This window comes from Salmo trutta, chromosome 1 (assembly GCF_901001165.1).
Source record: "Salmo trutta chromosome 1, fSalTru1.1, whole genome shotgun sequence".
NCBI lineage: Eukaryota > Metazoa > Chordata > Actinopteri > Salmoniformes > Salmonidae > Salmo > Salmo trutta.
In genome coordinates, this window is record NC_042957.1 from 69,854,272 (window position 1) to 69,876,326 (window position 22,055).

At 43.3% G+C, this 22,055-nt stretch overlaps 2 protein-coding genes across 3 annotated transcripts in view; both read right to left on the bottom strand.

Annotated features, from left to right (window-relative positions):
- Positions 1-1,986: 1,986 nt before the first annotated feature.
- Positions 1,987-4,207, bottom strand: LOC115198137 (dynein heavy chain-like). Its single transcript, XM_029759898.1, has 18 exons — positions 4,184-4,207; positions 4,053-4,090; positions 3,908-3,979; positions 3,799-3,863; positions 3,712-3,732; positions 3,647-3,674; positions 3,538-3,602; positions 3,480-3,500; positions 3,045-3,065; positions 2,951-2,978; positions 2,668-2,732; positions 2,610-2,630; positions 2,545-2,572; positions 2,436-2,500; positions 2,291-2,311; positions 2,204-2,224; positions 2,146-2,166; positions 1,987-2,079 (listed from the first exon to the last, which is right to left on the bottom strand). Exons 1-18 carry the CDS (start codon positions 4,205-4,207, stop codon positions 2,042-2,044), a joined length of 663 nt encoding a protein of 220 aa, XP_029615758.1. The 3' UTR covers positions 1,987-2,041.
- A 1,425-nt stretch (positions 4,208-5,632) lies between these two features.
- srl (sarcalumenin) overlaps positions 5,633-22,055 on the bottom strand; it is a 33,817-nt gene continuing 17,394 nt past the window's right edge. The window contains exons 3-7 of one of the 2 annotated variants that reach the window (XM_029773497.1): positions 19,759-19,854; positions 17,201-17,230; positions 12,167-12,283; positions 10,971-11,204; positions 5,633-8,002 (exon numbers count right to left, since the gene is read on the bottom strand). In XM_029773497.1, coding sequence (XP_029629357.1) covers positions 7,188-8,002; positions 10,971-11,204; positions 12,167-12,283; positions 17,201-17,230; positions 19,759-19,854 — 1,292 coding nt within the window. In that variant the 3' untranslated portion in view covers positions 5,633-7,187. The remainder of the gene's footprint in view (positions 8,003-10,970; positions 11,205-12,166; positions 12,284-17,200; positions 17,231-19,758; positions 19,855-22,055) is intronic. The other variant, XM_029773504.1, reaches the window with a different exon arrangement.

The window sequence follows — 22,055 nt, forward strand, 5'->3', positions numbered from 1 at the left end:
AATGTACTGAATCATGTGTACTGTAGGCTACTGTACTGAATCATGTGTAGTGTAGGATATTGTACTGAATCATGTGTACAGTAGGCTAATGTACTGAATCATGTGTACTGTAGGCTACTGTACTGAGTCATTTGTACTGTAGGATACTGTACTGAATCATGTATACTGTAGGCTTCAGTACTGAATCATGTGTACAGTAGGCTACTGTACTGAATCATGTGCACTGTAGACTACTGTACTGAATGATGTGTACTGTAGACTACTGTACTGAACCATGTGTACTGTAGACTACTGTACTGAACCATGTGTACTGTAGGATACTGTACTGAATCATGTGTACTGTAGACTACTGTACTGAATCATGTGTACTGTAGACTACTGTACTGAATCATGTGTACTGTAGGATACTGTACTGAATCATGTGTACTATAGGATACTGTACTGAATCATGTGTACTATAGGATACTGTACTGAATCATGTGTACTGTAGACTACTGTACTGAATCATGTGTACTGTAGACTACTGTACTGAATCATGTGTACTGTAGGATACTGTACTGAATCATGTGTACTGTAGGATACTGTACTGAATCATGTGTACTGTAGACTACTGTACTGAATCATGTGTACTGTAGGATACTGTACTGAATCATGTGTACTGTAGACTACTGTACTGAATCATGTGTACTGTAGACTACTGTACTGAATCATGTGTACTGTAGGATACTGTACTGAATCATGTGTACTGTAGACTACTGTACTGAGTCATTTGTACTGTAGGATACTGTACTGAATCATGTATACTGTAGGCTTCAGTACTGAATCATGTGTACAGTAGGCTACTGTACTGAATCATGTGTACTGTAGACTACTGTATTGAATTATGTGTACTATAGGCTATTCTACTGAATCATGTGTGCTGTAGGCTACTGTACTGAATCATGTGTACTGTATACTACTGTATTGAATTATGTGTACTATAGGCTATTCTACTGAATCATGTGTACAATAGGCTACTGTACTGAATCATGTGTACAGTAGGCTACTGTACTGAATCATGTGTACTGTTGGCTACTGTATTGAATTATGTGTACTATAGGCTATTCTACTGAATCATGTGTACAATAGGCTTCTGTACTGAATCATGTGTACTGTATACTACTGTATTGAATTATGTGTACTATAGGCTATTCTACTGAATCATGTGTACAATAGGCTTCTGTACTGAATCATGTGTACTGTATACTACTGTATTGAATTATGTGTACTATAGGCTATTCTACTGAATCATGTGTACTGTAGGCTACTGTATTGAATTATGTGTACTATAGGCTATTCTACTGAATCATGTGTACAATAGGCTTCTGTACTGAATCATGTGTACTGTAGGCTACTGTACTGAATCATGTGTACTGTATACTACTGTATTGAATTATGTGTACTATAGGCTATTCAACTGAATCATGTGTGCTGTAGGCTACTGTACTGAATCATGTGTACTGTAGGCTACTGTACTGGATCATGTGTACTGTAGAATACTGTACTGAATCATGTGTGCTGTAGGCTACTGTACTGAATCATGTGTACTGTATACTACTGTATTGAATTATGTGTACTATAGGCTATTCTACTGAATTATGTGTACTGTAGGATACTGTACTGAATCATGTGTGCTGTAGTCTACTGTACTGAATCATGTGTACTGTAGGCTACTGTACTGAATCATGTGTACTGTATACTACTGTATTGAATTATGTGTACTATAGGCTATTCTACTGAATGATGTGTACTGTAGGCTACTGTACTGAATCATGTGTACTTTAGGATACTGTACTGAATCATGTGTACTTTAGGATACTGTACTGAATCATGTGTAGTGTAGGATATTGTACTGAATCATGTGTACAGTATGCTAATGTACTGAATCATGTGTACTGTAGGCTACTGTACTGAATCATGTGTAGTGTAGGATATTGTACTGAATCATGTGTACAGTAGGCTAATGTACTGAATCATGTGTACTGTAGGCTACTGTACTGAGTCATTTGTACTGTAGGATACTGTACTGAATCATGTATACTGTAGGCTTCAGTACTGAATCATGTGTACAGTAGGCTACTGTACTGAATCATGTGCACTGTAGACTACTGTACTGAATGATGTGTACTGTAGACTACTGTACTGAACCATGTGTACTGTAGACTACTGTACTGAACCATGTGTACTGTAGGATACTGTACTGAATCATGTGTACTGTAGACTACTGTACTGAATCATGTGTACTGTAGACTACTGTACTGAATCATGTGTACTGTAGGATACTGTACTGAATCATGTGTACTATAGGATACTGTACTGAATCATGTGTACTATAGGATACTGTACTGAATCATGTGTACTGTAGACTACTGTACTGAATCATGTGTACTGTAGACTACTGTACTGAATCATGTGTACTGTAGGATACTGTACTGAATCATGTGTACTGTAGGATACTGTACTGAATCATGTGTACTGTAGACTACTGTACTGAATCATGTGTACTGTAGGATACTGTACTGAATCATGTGTACTGTAGACTACTGTACTGAATCATGTGTACTGTAGACTACTGTACTGAATCATGTGTACTGTAGGATACTGTACTGAATCATGTGTACTGTAGACTACTGTACTGAATCATGTGTACTGTAGAATACTGTACTGAATCATGTGTGCTGTAGGCTACTGTACTGAATCATGTGTACTGTAGGATACTGCACTGAATCATGTGTGGTGTAAGATATTGTACTGAATCATGTGTACAGTAGGCTATTCTACTGAATCATGTGTACTGTAGGCTTCTGTACTGAATCATGTGTACAGTAGGCTACTGTACTGAATCATGTGTACTGTATACTACTGTATTGAATTATGTGTACTATAGGCTATTCTACTGAATTATGTGTACTGTAGGATACTGTACTGAATCATGTGTGCTGTAGTCTACTGTACTGAATCATGTGTACTGTAGGCTACTGTACTGAATCATGTGTACTGTATACTACTGTATTGAATTATGTGTACTATAGGCTATTCTACTGAATGATGTGTACTGTAGGATACTGTACTGAATCATGTGTGCTGTAGGCTACTGTACTGAATCATGTGTACTTTAGGATACTGTACTGAATCATGTGTACTTTAGGATACTGTACTGAATCATGTGTAGTGTAGGATATTGTACTGAATCATGTGTACAGTAGGCTAATGTACTGAATCATGTGTACTGTAGGCTACTGTACTGAATCATGTGTAGTGTAGGATATTGTACTGAATCATGTGTACAGTAGGCTAATGTACTGAATCATGTGTACTGTAGGCTACTGTACTGAGTCATTTGTACTGTAGGATACTGTACTGAATCATGTATACTGTAGGCTTCAGTACTGAATCATGTGTACAGTAGGCTACTGTACTGAATCATGTGCACTGTAGACTACTGTACTGAATGATGTGTACTGTAGACTACTGTACTGAACCATGTGTACTGTAGACTACTGTACTGAACCATGTGTACTGTAGGATACTGTACTGAATCATGTGTACTGTAGACTACTGTACTGAATCATGTGTACTGTAGACTACTGTACTGAATCATGTGTACTGTAGGATACTGTACTGAATCATGTGTACTGTAGACTACTGTACTGAATCATGTGTACTGTATACTACTGTACTGAATCATGTGTACTGTAGGATACTGTACTGAATCATGTGTACTGTAGACTACTGTACTGAATCATGTGTACTGTAGACTACTGTACTGAATCATGTGTACTGTAGGATACTGTACTGAATCATGTGTACTGTAGACTACTGTACTGAACCATGTGTACTGTAGGATACTGTACTGAATCATGTGTACTGTAGACTACTGTACTGAATCATGTGTACTGTAGGATACTGTACTGAATCATGTGTACTGTAGGATACTGTACTGAATCATGTGTACTGTAGGATACTGTACTGAATCATGTGTACTGTAGACTACTGTACTGAATCATGTGTACTGTAGGATACTGTACTGAATCATGTGTACTGTAGGATACTGTACTGAATCATGTGTACTGTAGGATACTGTACTGAATCATGTGTACTGTAGACTACTGTACTGAATCATGTGTACTGTAGGATACTGTACCACATATCTCTCTCTGCTGGACATGCCCTGTAACTACAGAGGTAACTACGAGGTCTACAAATGCCAAACCAAACGTGTTGAACACAGTGCATAGAAAGCAGAGCTGACAGAGGCACTCACAGTATTGTACACATGCTTTATTTAGGTGAATCCATTTTTTATTACTGCAATAAAAAATGTCTTTCTTTCTTTTTTCCCTTTTTGCAATGAAAGATTGTAAGGGCCCTGTTGATCAACAATGGTTAGTGAAGGTTAGGAAGAGAGGGTGAGGATAAGTGACTAGTTTGTTAACAGAAGGGATTGGACGTCTAATGTTGTCAGTGGAGAATCAAATAATATTGTTCAGACGAAGGCTGTTGCCGAAACGCCTCCATTTGCTCTGACCTCTGCTGCTAAAATACTACATTAAAACTTCAAGAATATTTCAGTGAGTGCAGATTTTTCCTTTTGTCAAGTGTATGCCTTTTGAACCCGGCACCCAAAATACTTTTTGCTACTACAAACTTTAGAGTTGAGGACGCCAATTACTCGTTCTAATGTTGTTAGTGAGCCATGCACCTCCCATGCAGCACCAGAGGCCTGTTCAAGAGGATGTAATGTGACAGAACGTTCAGATAGAAATGTTTTGAGTGGAACACATTTGATAGAAATGTTTTGAGTAGAACACATTTGATAGAAATGTTTTGAGTAGAACAAATCTGATAGAAATGTTTTGAGTAGAACACATCTGATAGAAATGTTTTGAGTAGAACACATCTGATTGCCTGTCAGATAGAACAGGGAATCATGTCAGCTCTATTCATTCTACTTCGCTCAACAACATTTAGAACGTTTCACATCACTGAATAGACCCCAGTTGATCCCCACCTGGCTGTAGCAGGAGAGGAGAGACCTCAGGTCTGGAGTTCAGCTCAGCAGCCTCAGCTTAGAGTAGGATGAAGTGGCACCTAGACGCTGATCTGAGGTCAGTGTTGCATTCTTCCCTCTGATGGTTAAGATTAGGTGAGGGTAAGCTGATCCTAGATCTGAGCCTTTGGGTGACTTCTACCCACAGCCCTCAACTCTCACAGAGGTCAGGGGTCAAAGGGCTGCCAATAGTCATGAATCCGTTCACTCCTCCCTTCTACTTCTCTTCTTTACCTCTCCCTGAAGAGCAGAGGAAGTCCCACTGTTCTAGAGCGCATCCTCTGAGAGGGAGTAACTCAACAGTCTTTCTCAGAAAATACAATACAACCTCTTGGCACTAGTTTCTGTGTGTTGCAATGTGTCATTATACTGTGTAATAAATATATAACTGTGTGTAACAATCTATGTTTTGTAATGATTGGCTACTCATGTAATCAATTACCTATGTTGAACTATGTACAGTGGGGCTGAAAGATACATAATTATTACAAGACCTGTAAATGGCTCGCTAACCTGCAGAAGAAATGGATAAAGACATACATGTCACACTCAAACACACATCATTTGGTTTATTTACTGTCACACCATGAGAAAGTTCTCCATCATTCATGTAACATGTTTCACTTTTATATCCTGTTGGTCATTCAGCTGAAAAGCTGGCAAGTGTATCATTTAAAAGGAGACAGAAAACTTTGAAATACAGTATTGAACTCCTATCAGACATTGGAAGATTCATGGCTGGGTTGCCAGACTTGTTTGGGCTTTAGCCAACTCTTCTCTGTTTGTACTTTGTCATGCGATATGATAGAAGGTCTGGGCTAAAGCACAAACAGACCTGGTAACTAAGCCAGCAAATGTATATACTCAAACAACAACAGCAAAGCAAGCATAGTTAAGAAGTGAATCAGAGTACACCCAAAACCCCACCCCCTCACCCCTCCCTACCACCAATAGGACGTGAAGATCATGATCCTGACCTCTGCATTCAAGACAGTGCTCATATCAAAGATGGTGGATAAATGAAGATGTCCCACTCAGGCCGTTTACCATTGAAAAAAAGGGTCACAGTTCCGGTCTGTTTAAGGGGTGTTCTCCCATAGACACAAATGCGATAACAGCTGGGTCTGGTCTACTTAGTTCATGGACTGCATATGAACCAGAAAAAATAAGGGAGTAGGATGTCTCGCTTCTTCTTTCGTCTCTGCTCATATCACAGGCTGTCAACAACCTGAGAGCGAGAAGAAGAATATAAAACAAAGATGGCCGACAGAGTGGACCATCTTACAGCACCGTACATAGGGTTTGTTGGACTGCACCATAAGGTTTGTCAGTTGTTTAAGGGAACATTATTGAAAGTTCAAAGTGAGAAAGGTAAATACATGCACCTATGATATCATCTGTTATTAAATAAATACCATCTGTCATCTAACATGCAGTGTTAAAAGGTATGTCGACAGTGTTATTACACCTAAAGGCTGAGCTTATAATGCCTTCATAGGAGAGAAAAAAGATCAAGATCTAATGTCTGTGGAAAGGACTGAACCTAGACTTCAAAAAGAAAGACAAAGAACATCACAGAGAATTGAGATCTGTTGAAATGCATTTTTCAAATAAGATCTTGTAAAACAAATTGGCAACGCCTGTTTCCAATTTCCCATTTTATTCACATACAAGGGAGCTGGTGGTTGACTGTTTCAGTCTCAAGATTTTTAATTTTTATACAATTTTACATATTTTTCCCCCAATCACAGACAGTTCATTGTGGTTGTGCAAGGGAGAGAGGAGGGAGATGAGTTATTCTGTAATCTTCTCATCTCTCCAAGCAACTATTATTCTCAGCTGCCAAATCATACACACAAACCAACCCTCCCTCCATCTCTTCCTCTCCACAAACCCTGAACACACCACCACCTCTTGTTCTCCTGAGAAACAACCCTCTAAATGAACCCTTCCCTTCTCCTCTGTCTCCTCAAATAACAACATTACAGGCCTCTGATAAGTCCGGGGGTCTGACAAATGTCACCGTTCCCCTTTATCACTCCTTCACACCTCCTCCTCTTCCTTTCTTCTCTTCCCTCCCCCTCTCTCTCGTATTCTATCAGTTTTTCCGATAGCGGTTCTTTGGCTTGTCTCCGCATCCAGTGGCCTCGCAGGAGGACAGGCCGGGGGGGGCCTTGCCTGGGTTGATGCTGCTTAGAAGACCTGGCAGCTCGCTGGTGATGGCCTTCTCGATCTTGTCCAGCAGGCAGCCGCCTGAGTAGGAGCACTGGGCGGACAGGGACTTGAAACTGCCGATCGGGTTCACCCCGAAGAAGTCCTGGTAGGCTTCACGGTTGGGCAGGTCGAACTTGCTCACGTTGGTCTTGGCCAGGATGGACTTGAAGATGAAGAACTTGTCCGGGTCGTCCACGATCTCCTTGAACACCAGGTCAGGGTCACTGAAGTAGCTCATCTTGTCCTTAAAGGTCTGAACGTAGCGGTCCACCAGAAGGGCATGGATGCGCACCCGGATGGCATGCTGGCGGATGAAGGCGATCTTGTTCTCCATGCGGTTCTCGATCACCTGGTTTAGGTCTTCCAAGAGGGAGATCTCCTCGCGCTTAAACAGCTCGCGGCTGGTGTCGGGTGCGTAGTCGTAAGGCCAGAAAGAGCTGACGTAGACCCTTGGGGGCTCTGTGACGTTGATGAGGGGTGCTAGCGACCAGAAGAGGGCACCGTAGACACGCATCAAGTCCTGGGTGGCCAGGTTGTCTGCCTTGTTGAGGATGATGCGGATCTGGGACTCACGGCCCTTCAGCTGGCGGAAGAGCATCTCCAGCTCCAGGCCCACGTCCAGCTTGGTGGGGTCAAAGGTCACGAAGATGAGGTCAGCACGATCGATGAACCACTGGCACACGTCATTGAAGGGATAGCCTGGAGGGAGGAGGTAGAAACAGGGTCATTTAACATCAATATCTTGGACAGTCAGGAGTCATGGTTGCATTCCATTTAACACCAATGTCTTGGACAGTCAGGAGTCACGGTTGCATTCCATTTAACACCAATGTCTTGGACAGTCAGGAGTCACGGTTGCATTCCATTTAACACCAATGTCTTGGACAGTCAGGAGTCACGGTTGCATTCCATTTAACACCAATGTCTTGGACAGTCAGGAGTCACGGTTGCCTTCCATTTAACACCAATGTCTTGGGCAGTCAGGAGTCACGGTAGCATTCCATTTAACACCAATGTCTTGGACAGTCAGGAGTCACGGTTGCATGCCATTTAACACAATTGAGGCTAGATTGATTCCTAAATGTCAATTTTTCTATTTTCTATTTTAGGCATTTATCAGACACTCTTATCCAGAGCGACTGTCACGATAGTCGTAATGATTGGACCAAGGCGCAGCGTGAGTAGCGTTCCACATCTTTATTATAACGTGAAACTTCAGCAAAATACAAAACAATAAATGATCAAACGAAACATGAAGACAGTGAAGTGCAAATAGGCACCATAACAAAAACAAGATCCCACAAAACACAGTGGGGAAATGGCTGCCTAAATATGATCCCCAATCAGAGACAACACTAAACAGCTGCCGCTGATTGGGAACCATACCAAGCACACCAACATAGAAATAAACAACATAGAACACCCCCAGTCACTCCCTGACCTACTATACCAAAGAGCATAAAGGGCTCTCTATGGTCAGGGCGTGACAGTACCCCCCCAAAGGTGCGGACACCAGCCGCAAAACCTGAAACCAAATTGGGAGGGTAGGGGGGATGATTAATGTCGGGGGCGGCTCTGGTGCGGGACGAAGAACGCGCTCAGCTCGCGGATCCACCATCTTTGGTGGTGGCTCTGGTACGGGCCGAAGAAACCGCTCATCCCGCGGATCCAGCCATGGACCCAGGCTGAACACTGTGCCTGGACTGGATCTCGATGCCAAGGAAGGCTCCTGCCATGGAGCGGGACTGGACACCGGCCCTGGCCTGGACATCGGTGCAGAGGAAGACTCCAGCCATGGCACGGGACTGGACGCCGTGTCTGGACTGGGCATCGGCGCCGAGGAGGGCTCCTGCCATGGAGCTGGACTGGATGCCGTGTTTGAACTGGACATCGGCGCAGAGGAAGGCTCCTGCCATGGAGCGGGACTGGACGCCATGTCTGGACTGGGCATCGGCACAGAGGAGAGCTCCTGCCATGGAGCTGAACTGTACGCCGTGTTTGGAAGCTCTGGACCGTTGACCCTCGCTGAAGGTTCCGGACCGTTGACCGTCGCTGGAGGTTCCGGACCGTTGACCGTCGCTGGAGGTTCCGGACCGTGGACCGTCGCAGGAGGTTCCAGACCGTAGACCGTCTCAGGAGGTTCTGGACTGTAGACCGTCTCAGGAGGTTCCGGACCGTAGACCGTCTCAGGAGGTTCCGGACCGTGGACCGTCTCTGGAGGTTCCGGACTGTGGACCGTCGTTGGACGTTCCGGACTGTGGACCGTCGTTGGAGGTTCCAGACTGTGGACCGTTGTTGGAGGTTCCAGACTGTGGAACGTCGCCGGAAGCTCTGGAATGGGAACTGTTGCCGGGCGCTCTGGACTTGGGACCATCTCTGGAAGCTCTGGACTGGGAAGGTGCACTGGAGGCCTGATGCGTAGGGCCGGCACAGGACGTACCGGACTGGGGTGGCGCATTGGAGGCCTGGTGTGTGGAGCTGGCACAGGACGTACTGGGCTGTGGAAGCGCACTGAAGACCTGGTGCGTAGAACAGGCATCAATGGTACCGGACAAATGACACGCTCCTCAAGGCGAGTGTGGAGAGCTAGCACAGGACGTACAGGGCTGGGAAGGCTTACTGGAGACCTGGTGTGTGGAGCTGGCACAACTTTCACCAGATTGATAGCACACTCCTCAGGACGAGTACGGAGAGCTGACTCAGGTGGCATTAAACCGATAACACGCTCCTTAGGACAAATGTCGTGCATCCTCCACCAAATTCAATAACTCAAATTTCTCTCTCCTCCAAATTCTCCCTCAACTCACTGATGGTCTCTGATTCTCTCCGTTCACTCTCCTCCAGTTTCCCCCTCTTCTCCCAGACTGGCTCTGGTTCACTCCTTGGCTCCGCCGACCACCCCTTGTGCCCCCCCCAAAAAATATTTTCGGGCTGTTTTTTGGGCTTTCTATGTGGCCGCGAACCCCGGCGTCGTCGCTGTCCTCCATCATAACCTTCCGTCTGCTGCTCCTGCCAAGGAAGGCGATCCTGTCCTGCCAGGATTTCCTCCCAAGTCTAGGATCCCTTCCCATCCAGGATCTCCTCCCAAGTCCAGGATACACCTTCCTCCTGGGCACGCTGCTTGGTCCTGTTGTGGTGGGATCTTCTGTCACGATCGTTGTAATGATTGGACCAAGGCGCAGCGTGAGTAGCATTCCACATCTTTATTTTAACGTGAAACTACAGCAAAATACAAAACAATAAATGATCAAACGAAACGTGAAGACAGTGAAGTGCAAATAGGCACCTACACAAAAACAAGATCCCACAAAATACAGTGGGGAAATGGCTGCCTAAATATGATCCCCAATCAGAGACAACGCTAAACAGCTGCCTCTGATTGGGAACCATACCAAGCACACCAACATAGAAATAAACAACATAGAATGCCCCCAGTCACCACTGTCTTAAAGTTCCTCAGTCTATCTGATGATAAGAGGTGATCATGTTTAATATTTTATGTTCATGTGAATTTGAACTGAAGATACTGTAGCGATATAACTTAGAAAAACAGCCATGGCAAAGCTGTTGGACTGACAGTCGCAATGACTTGTGTTTGAGCCCCGGTCGTGCTACCGCCTGAATTTGCTACAAGATCTTCAGCGCTCCTGCTCTCTGTGTGCCTTACCTCTCTCCTGCTGCTTGCGGTTCTCAATGATTCCAGGCGTGTCCACGAAGGTGACCCGCTCCAGCAGCTTGTGGGGCATCTCAATGCCAATCAGCTTCTCAAGAAAGCTCTGCCCAAACTTCTCCAAGGGCGAAAAGGAGCGCGAGCTGTCGGCCGCCATGACGATGCCCTCTATGGAGCGGGTCTTCTCGCCGTGCATGATCACAGTGAACTCAGAGGTAGTGGGCTCAGCACCTAGCAGACAGAGGGAGAGAAAGACGGGAGAGGGATGAGCCAGGGGAAGAGAAAGATGTGAGAGAGGGGGATGGAAAAGGGGAACAGGAAAGAGGAGAAGATGCAGAAGGGTTGATGAATGAGGGAAAGGCAGGAGGAACAGAAGAATGAGAGAAGATGATAGAGCAGAAGAGGAGGAGTAAGTAGGTAGAGTGAAGAGTTAAGTACATCAGAAACCAGGTGAAAAACCTAAATTACTTCAATTACCTCGACTAACCGCACATTGACTCGGTACTGGTACCTCCTGTATATAGCCTCGTTATTTGTATTTTATTGTGTAACTTAAAAAAAACTTTATTTACTAAATATTTTCTTAACTCTATTTTCTTAAAACTGCATTGTTGGTTAAGGACTTGTAAGTAAGCATTTCACAGTGTCACAGGCGTCGATGAACGGTGACCAAAATGCAGCGGGTATAGTGCTCATCTTTCTTCTTTATTTAAAAAGAACACTCAAAACAAAATAAACTGACGACGAAACAGTTCCATAAGGCACACAGGCTATACAGAAAATAACCACCCACAAAAACACAGGAAAAACAGGATGCCTAAGTATGGCTTCCAATCAGAGACAACGAAAGACACCTGCCTCTGATTGGAAGCCATACCTGGCCACACATAGAAAAAGAAACATAGAAATAGAAAACTAGAACCAAAATCTCCTAGAACCAAAAAAAAAAAAACCACACAAAACAAACACCCCCTGCCAAGCCCTGACCATACTACAATTACAAAAGACCCCTTTACTGGTCAGGACGTGACACACAGTAAGATCTACACCTGTTGTATTCCGTACGTGTGACAAATATATTGATTTGATTTGAGAAACAGGTACATCAGAAACCAGGTGAAAAAACAGGTGCATCAGAAACCAGGTGAAAAAACAGGAATATCAGAAACCAGGTGAAGTTTGAAGGAGCTTACCTGTGTACAGCTGGTAGGGGCTGTCCTTCAGGCCAAGCAGGTAGTTGATCATGGAGGACTTGCCTACACTCCAGGGCCCAAGGAACAACACCATGGGCTTGGAGGTGATCTCCCCATCTGTCAGGTAGAGAGAGGAGGAGGAGGAGGAGGTGATGCTGGTTAGAGCCATGGAGGTTTACTGCACTCATGACGACATGGAAGACCAGAGACATAGAGCCGCTCCAGTACATCTGAAACCTAATCTGATAAATCACAACAGCCTATTCACCTGGAGTGTATTCAAATGGAAACAACTGCTGTCATACTGTTGCCTACAATCACACTCACATAAAGAGAATGAGGTGCTTCCCTGAAAGTAAGTCGATGTTCTTAAGATGGTCAACGAAAACTTGAGTTGTTCTAAGCTGGCCAGCTGACAATGTAGAAATTCCAGCATGTATTGCAAAGGTTCCAGACCTCTCTGTGTCTGAGAACATGTTTCTCAACTGTAGGGGTCAGGAACCAGTGCAATGGCCAATGGGATGCAGGCTTGATGCTTCCTCAACCACAGGCTGCATGGTGCACTTGCTTGTAGGTGACAGACAGTAATATGACAGCAAAGCTAGACCACATGCCACTATAGAAATTGTAGTTCTTCGGCGGAATTGCTTTCATTAGTTTGATGATGATGCAATTTCAATACAGTATGTTAGACATGCCCTGCATTGTGGCATTCCCATTTCTATGTCTGGCACAGAGCGCAGGCATGCACTGAGTGGACAAAACATTATGAACACCTGCTCTTTCCATGAGAGAAACTGACCAGGTGAATTCAGGTGAAAGCTATGCTCCCTTACTGATATTACTTGTTAAAGAAACTGACCAGGTGAATCCAGGTGAAAGCTATGCTCCCTTACTGATATTACTTGTTAAATCCACTTCAATCAGTGTAGATGAAGGGTAGGAGACAGGTTAAAGAAGGATTTTTAAGCTTTGAGACAATTGAGACATGGATTGCGTATGTGTGCCATTCAGAGGGTGAATGGGCAAGACAAAATATTTAAGTGCCTTTGAACAGAGTATGGCAGTAAATGCCAAGCACACCGATTTGAGTGTTTCAAGAACTGCAACGCTGCTGGGTTTTTCACACTCAACAGTTTCCCGTGTGTATCAAAAATGGTCCACCATCCAATGGGCATCCAGCCAACTTGACACAACCGTGGGAAGCATTGGAGTCAACATGGGCCAGTATCCCTGTGGAAAACTTTCAACACCATGTAGAGTCCATGCCCCGACAAATTAAGGCTGTTCTGAGAGCAAAATGAGGTGCATCTCAATATTAGGAAGGTGTCAGTGTATTGTACTTTGTCCTCAGTAGTGCACTATATAGGGTGTAGGGTGCCATTTCAGATGTATTCCAAGTCTGTGCTGGGCAGAGTATTAACTAAACATAGTAAGACAGCCTAGTTACTGGACAAAAACCAAAATATATCTTAGCAGCAGCATACTGTCAATGAGCAACATGGAAGAAAGAGGCAGAACAGGAACATGACATACAGAACAGGAACATGACAGGCAGAACAGCCACATGACATACAGAACAGCCACATGACAGGCAGAACAGCCACATGACATACAGAACAGCCACATGACAGACAGAACAGCCACATGACAGACAGAACAGGAACATGACATACAGAACAGCCACATGACAGACAGAACAGGGACATGACAGGCAGAACAGCCACATGACAGACAGAACAGGAACATGACAGACAGAACAGCCACATGACAGACAGAACAGGGACATGACATACAGAACAGCCACATGACAGACAGAACAGGGACATGACATACAGAACAGCCACATGACAGACAGAACAGGGACATGGCATACAGAACAGCCACATGACAGACAGAACAGCCACATGACAGACAGAACAGCCACATGACAGACAGAACAGGAACATGACAGACAGAACAGCCACATGACAGACAGAACAGCCACATGACAGACAGAACAGCCACATGACAGACAGAACAGCCACATGACAGGCAGAACAGGAACATGACAGACAGAAAAGGAACATGACATACAGAACAGCCACATGACAGACAGAACAGGAACATGACAGACAGAACAGGAACATGACAAACAGAACAGGAACATGACAGACAGAACAGGAACATGACAGACAGAACAGGAACATGACAGACAGAACAGCCACATGGCAGACAGAACAGCCACATGACAGACAGAACAGCCACATGACAGACAGAACAGCCACATGGCAGACAGAACACCCACATGACAGACAGAACAGCCACATGACAGACAGAACAGCCACATGGCAGACAGAACAGCCACATGACAGACAGAACAGCCACATGGCAGACAGAACAGCCACATGACAGACAGAACAGCCACATGACAGACAGAACAGCCACATGGCAGACAGAACAGCCACATGACAGACAGAACAGCCACATGACAGACAGAACAGGCACATGACAGACAGAACAGGCACATGACAGACAGAACAGGAGCATGACAGACAGAACAGGCACATGACAGACAGAACAGGCACATGACAGACAGAACAGCCACATGACAGACAGAACAGCCACATGACAGACAGAACAGGCACATGACAGACAGAACAGGCACATGACAGACAGAACAGGAGCATAACAGACAGAACAGGAGCATGACAGACAGAACAGGCACATGACAGACAGAACAGGCACATGACAGGCAGAACAGGAGCATGACAGACAGAACAGGCACATGAAAGGGTGAGTGTGAGTGGACATAGTGTTTGTTGGGCTGGTCAGGGTCACTATGTCCTGTCTGTGTAGATCTATTTGTAATTCAGTCAGAAGTAAAAAGACTAAAAAAGTGTAAAAAATAATAATAAAAAAAAGGGAAAAGGTGTAGGAAAAAAAGATAGATAAAAAAAGCAGGACATTTTGTCGAAAAATTAACCCACTGTCTGTCGAATGTGTTGCGAAACTATCCTGTCGCTCACAGTGGATGGAATAGTTTACTCCAAAACATGGGAGTGTTGCTGAATTTCCTCTTTACCTCAGTTCGCTCCTCAATTCCTGCACCTTGGTTGGAAAGCGAGGTAATGGTAGTGATCCCTTCCCAAAACATGGGAGAGAAGTAAAGAAATGGCCAATTTTCATTCAAGGAGAGGTACTATAAGTTTATCCAGTGATGACCAATTATTCCCATGATGCCATCCAATCACTGTTTTTCTAAACTTCTTGAATGCATTTCTTGGAATAATATTGTCCGATTGTCAAAACGGTGAACACAAGATATAGAACTGCATTTTCAATGCATTTTCAAAAACGGGTTTCCTTTACAAAACAGTAATTACATTCAGAAATCTATATGAAACACTCAAAACTACAAATGCATTCATCAAAATAAGATAATGCCTGATTAAAGATGAGCACAACCTTCATGTCTTCCGCCATGCTGACAAAACAGAACGTTAGTCTGTCTTTTAAAAGATTCCATAAAATCTATGTATTTCTTTGCAGTCACTTGATAATATTGAGGCCTGATTGATTCATTGGCACGTGTATCATCGCAGTCCAATTCCCTGTATTCTACCTGAGGTTGTTCTGCTGCCATAGACTGGAGAAGGTCTGGTGACTTTTCATCGCCAAGCAATAAAACAAGCCCCAGTAGTAAAAAGGAAAGGTGAATACAGAGGAGGATATGTAACCTATAATATGAATGGATGGGCCTTCAACCAAACCAAAGCAAGCTTGGTAGTGGAAGGTTGTCGGAGATGACGACAAAGTTACTTAGAAGCGACCAGACGTTATTGTCTGCATCTCTGCATGTCAGAATTACAGAGAGAGTCTGAAAGTTGATTAGATCTTTATTATGGAACTTTCCCTAGGTTGTATATGATTTAATACATTTACATTTACATTTAAGTCATTTAGCAGACACTCTTATCCAGAGCGACTTACAAATTGGTGCATTCACCTTATGATATCCAGTAGAACAACCACTTTACAATAGTGCATCTAAATCTTTTAAGGGGGGGGGGTTAGAAGGATTACTTTATCCTATCCCAGGTATTCCTTAAAGAGGTAATAATACTACTGATGGAGCTTTTCAGAACCTTGTGCCCTTGTATTTGTTCATTGTCAGAAGCAGTGAACATATTTGCATTTTTTCTCTTCTGATGGAAACAATATTTTCATGTTTTGTGAACAAAACACTTAATGGCGAGTCTTGTATCCATTGATGAAATTTGTATTAAAAGTTTATTAAAAGAGTGTCTAAGATATGCAATCCACGTACAAAGGCTAGAAAATGATCAGAAGTTAGGCAAATGTAATTCAGTTCCAAAACATGCTTTCAAGGTCATTTCTTTCTATTTTTATGTCCCTCTCTCCCACCCTTACCTGTGCTTATTTAGCTTAAGCCAGTGCTGCACATGCACCCCCCATTGCACCCCGACCCTCCCCCATACATGTACATACCGGTAGTTTGCACGAAAGGCATGTTTGAATGCTGTAGGGCTCTTTACATCTTTGATCCAATGCGGTAGTGCCTTTAAGCATCCCAATTGTAATGGATGAGACCTCAGGGAATCCTTTCTCAATAGGAATTCATGTATAACTGCAGATTGAGGATCTCCCCTTTTTAGTTGATTAGTATAGAATTAAGGGACTGAGTTAGAATTGTATACTGTATTTACTTAGTATCAAGGGGAAGTAGGTCCCTCAATTGTTTTGTGAACGTTCAGTCATAAAATGACCTCGTAAATGACTTTAATTTTCCATTACAGTAGTTCTTTGAAATACAAATGATTTCTGCTCAAGTTTACAGCAGTTCAAAGTGATGTGAATGAAAATGCCTATGCCACAACTGATAATTGTGACATACAGGATAATTTGGTTGCTCCAAACAACCAAACTGGTCCATACCAAGGACCAATGGCTGGGGTCCTGGGAGTGTGAAAGAGGGGGGTGAGCACTTCAGCCAGTGCCATGCTTCGGGAAAGGTCCCCCCACTATACCAACCTGTGTTCCCATCCCCCAGTGTTCGTCCGGCTGTTAGGTGAAGGGGTGGTGAGGTGGGGATGAGGAAGGGAGAGTGAGAGGGAAGGAGAGATGTCGGGGCATAATCACGTTTAACTGGAAGTGTCAAACATGCAGATCTATAATGGATGAAGTTGAAGGTTACTTGACAACAGGTGTCGGCAGGGGGGGGGGATCTGTGGGATCCAGATCAATCATTCCTTCCGGTACACTACACTCCATACAGTTCAATTCGTTATGTGACAGTTAGTCAAATTACAGTAAAGAGGGAGACATAGCAACATCTTCAAGGAATTTCTCAGTCAAGGGAACGAACCATTGCATCGATAACACCTGGCTCCCTCTAAACCTTTTTAACACAGTATCTGAATATTCTGGGATGGCTTAGAGCTTCATATAAAACCTTTTATTGTCATTATGTCAGGGGGTTCAGTATTTGTATGAAGGTTAAAGACCATGCCAGGCCACAAGAGGGCGAACTTTGCTTCAAGATGAGGAAGTGCAGTTGGGTCTGCACAGGTTGACCAAGGGGGGAGTGAAAGTCATCCCCCAGAAGACATGTTATAAAAAATTATATTAACACCTCCTATGAATACCCTCTTTATAATGCATTATAATGCCTTTTCGAATGTCTTATGGGCTATGCATAACGCATTATAATGCACAACATGGGTTATAATAACTGCTTATAAACATCTAGAACAATACTGCAATAAGAGTTATATTAAAGTACTTAACTTTTAAACCTTCTTTAAAAATCTTTAAAACAAAAACAAAAAAGTTGAACATGGTGAAGAAAAGAAGAAAAAGAAAAGAGAAAAGGGGATGATAGAAATATTTAAATGGTAGCCTACTGTACCCCTTTTACCAGGATCAAAGAACAGAATGCCATACCTCTACATGTCTCACAGTGTTACATTATGAGTAGTTGAATATGTACAAGTGTGTTTATATTCATATGGAAGAACCACTTCAGTTTTTTCAAAGGAACAATAGAAAGTATTTTAGATTAAGTAATACATGATAATTGATTGTATTTATATGGCTCTATTCCAGTAATACATGATAATTGATTGTATTTATATGGCTCTATTCCAGTAATACATGATAATTGATTGTATTTATATGGCTCTATTCCAGTAATACATGATAATTGATTGTATTTATATGGCTCTATTCCAGTAATACATGATAATTGATTGTATTTATATGGCTCTATTCCAGTAATACATGATAATTTATTGTATTTATATGGCTCTATTCCAGTAATACATGATAATGGATTGTATTTATATGGCTCTATTCCAGTAATATATGATAATTTATTGTATTTATATGGCTCTATTCCAGTAATACATGATCATTTATTGTATTTATATGGCTCTATTCCAGTAATACATGATAATTGATTGTATGTATATGGCTCTATTCCAGTAATACATGATAATTGATTGTATTTATATGGCTCTATTCCAGTAATACATGATAATTTATTGTATTTATATGGCTCTATTCCAGTAATACATGATAATTTATTGTATTTATATGGCTCTATTCCAGTAATACATGATAATGGATTGTATTTATATGGCTCTATTCCAGTAATATATGATAATGCATTGTATTTATATGGCTCTATTCCAGTAATACATGGTAATTTATTGTATTTATATGGCGCTATTCCAGTAATACATGATAATTTATTGTATTTATATGGCTCTATTCCAGTAATACATGATAATTTATTGTATTTATATGGCGCTATTCCAGTAATACATGATAATTTATTGTATTTATATGGCTCTATTCCAGTAATACATGATAATTTATTGTATTTATATGGCTCTATTCCAGTAATACATGATAATTGATTGTATTTATATGGCTCTATTCCAGTAATACATGATAATTGATTGTATTTATATGGCGCTATTCCAGTAATACATGATAATTGATTGTATTTATATGGCTCTATTCCTGATGCTCAACATGGGCTTTACATAGCACATTACATACACATTTATATGACAATGGATATGTGAAACTGATGAGCTCTTGAGCCACTCATTGTATTTAAAACATCTATGGCGGTGGGTTCTTTCATAGGGATATAAAGCCTATATACAGTATATCTCTTGACCAGAGTAATGCCAGCCTAGGAGATTTTTCTTTACTCCATCCTATGAGGGAGGAGTGTGTTGTGCGGAAACAGATCAGTCAGCAGTCAGTCAGGTCCAAATGCTAACTTGAGGTCCGTGTATGCAACTCAAGTTGACTTCTATGCAGGATTTATGCAAAAGTTCAAGTTAAGTGCACAGACCACTAGCTAGGATTCAATCCCTCAGTCACCATGTCAACCCAAACAGGGAAACCAGTCCACACATACACACACACTTAGCCTGATCCCAGATCTGTTTGTGCTATCATGTCAACGAATAAATGAAAAGGTGACATGATAGCGCAAACAGATCTGAGATCAAGCCAACACACACTAACAACCTGAAGCGGCAGCAGTGTGCCAAGCAAAGCCCTCACTGTACCTGAGATCTCATGTGCTCTGAGCTCGTTGTACTTATAGGCCTGTTCCATGGGCTTGACGGCTGAGTGGTAGATCTTACGTAACTTCTGAATAGCAGCTGGAGGGGGAGAGAAAGAGAGGGAATGAGCGGAAGATGGTAAGAACAGGGTTCAAATTACAGCGGGGGATAGGAGAGGCTGGGCATCCCCCATAACAATTAGGGCCACCATATGAATTTAAATATCAATGTAAGCTCCCCCATAATTGTCAAAAATATCAATGTCGGGCACCCCCAAGTGGCTTCGGGCAACCCCAAGAGTCTATATATTTTAAGTGTGGTATTGGGCACCCCCAAGAGTCAAAGTATTTGAACCCTGGTATCCATGGTAAGAAGGAATGTAGATGGAATGAGATAGAGGGAGGGAGGTAGAGTTGGATGGAATGATAGAGAGGGAGGTAGAGTTGGATGGAATGAGAGAGAGGGAGGTAGAGTTGGATGGAATGATAGAGAGGGAGGTAGAGTTGGATGGAATGAGAGAGAGGGAGGTAGAGTTGGATGGAATGAGAGAGAGGGAGGTAGAGTTGGATGGAATGAGAGAGAGGGAGGTAGAGTTGGATGGAATGAGAGAGAGGGAGGTAGAGTTGGATGGAATGATAGAGAGGGAGGTAGAGTTGGATGGAATGAGATAGAGGGAGGTAGAGTTGGATGGAATGAGAGAGAGGGAGGTAGAGTTGGATGGAATGAGAGAGAGGGAGGTAGAGTTGGATGGAATGAGAGAGAGGGAGGTAGAGTTGGATGGAATGAGAGAGAGGGAGTTAGAGTTGGATGGAATGAGATAGAGGGAGGGAGGTAGAGTTGGATGGAATGAGAGAGAGGGAGGTAGAGTTGGATGGAATGAGAGAGAGGGAGGTAGAGTTGGATGGAATGAGAGAGAGGGAGTTAGAGTTGGATGGAATGAGATAGAGGGAGGTAGAGCTGGATGGAATGAGATAGAGGGAGGGAGGTAGAGTTGGATGGAATGAGAGAGAGGGAGGTAGAGTTGGATGGAATGAGAGAGAGGGAGGTAGAGTTGGATGGAATGATAGAGAGGGAGGTAGAGTTGGATGGAATGAGAGAGAGGGAGGTAGAGTTGGATGGAATGAGAGAGAGGGAGGTAGAGTTGGATGGAATGAGAGAGAGGGAGGTAGAGTTGGATGGAATGAGAGAGAGGGAGGTAGAGTTGGATGGAATGAGAGAGAGGGAGGTAGAGTTGGATGGAATGATAGAGAGGGAGGTAGAGTTGGATGGAATGAGAGAGAGGGAGGTAGAGTTGGATGGAATGAGAGAGAGGGAGGTAGAGTTGGATGGAATGAGAGAGAGGGAGGTAGAGTTGGATGGAATGAGAGAGAGGGAGGTAGAGTTGGATGGAATGAGAGAGAGGGAGGTAGAGTTGGATGGAATGATAGAGAGGGAGGTAGAGTTGGATGGAATGAGAGAGAGGGAGTTAGAGTTGGATGGAATGAGATAGAGGGAGGTAGAGTTGGATGGAATGAGATAGAGGGAGGGAGGTAGAGTTGGATGGAATGAGAGAGAGGGAGGTAGAGTTGGATGGAATGAGAGAGAGGGAGGTAGAGTTGGATGGAATGATAGAGAGGGAGGTAGAGTTGGATGGAATGAGAGAGAGGGAGGTAGAGTTGGATGGAATGAGAGAGAGGGAGGTAGAGTTGGATGGAATGAGAGAGAGGGAGGTAGAGTTGGATGGAATGAGAGAGAGGGAGGTAGAGTTGGATGGAATGAGAGAGAGGGAGGTAGAGTTGGATGGAATGATAGAGAGGGAGGTAGAGTTGGATGGAATGAGAGAGAGGGAGGTAGAGTTGGATGGAATGAGAGAGAGGGAGGTAGAGTTGGATGGAATGAGAGAGAGGGAGGTAGAGTTGGATGGAATGAGAGAGAGGGAGGTAGAGTTGGATGGAATGAGAGAGAGGGAGGTAGAGTTGGATGGAATGATAGAGAGGGAGGTAGAGTTGGATGGAATGAGAGAGAGGGAGGTAGAGTTGGATGGAATGAGAGAGAGGGAGGTAGAGTTGGATGGAATGAGAGAGAGGGAGGTAGAGTTGGATGGAATGAGAGAGAGGGAGGTAGAGTTGGATGGAATGAGAGAGAGGGAGGTAGAGTTGGATGGAATGAGATAGAGGGAGGGAGGTAGAGTTGGATGGAATGAGAGAGAGGGAGGGAGGTAGAGTTGGATGGAATGAGAGAGAGGGAGGTAGAGTTGGATGGAATGAGAGAGAGGGAGGGAGGTAGAGTTGGATGGAATGAGAGAGAGGGAGGTAGAGTTG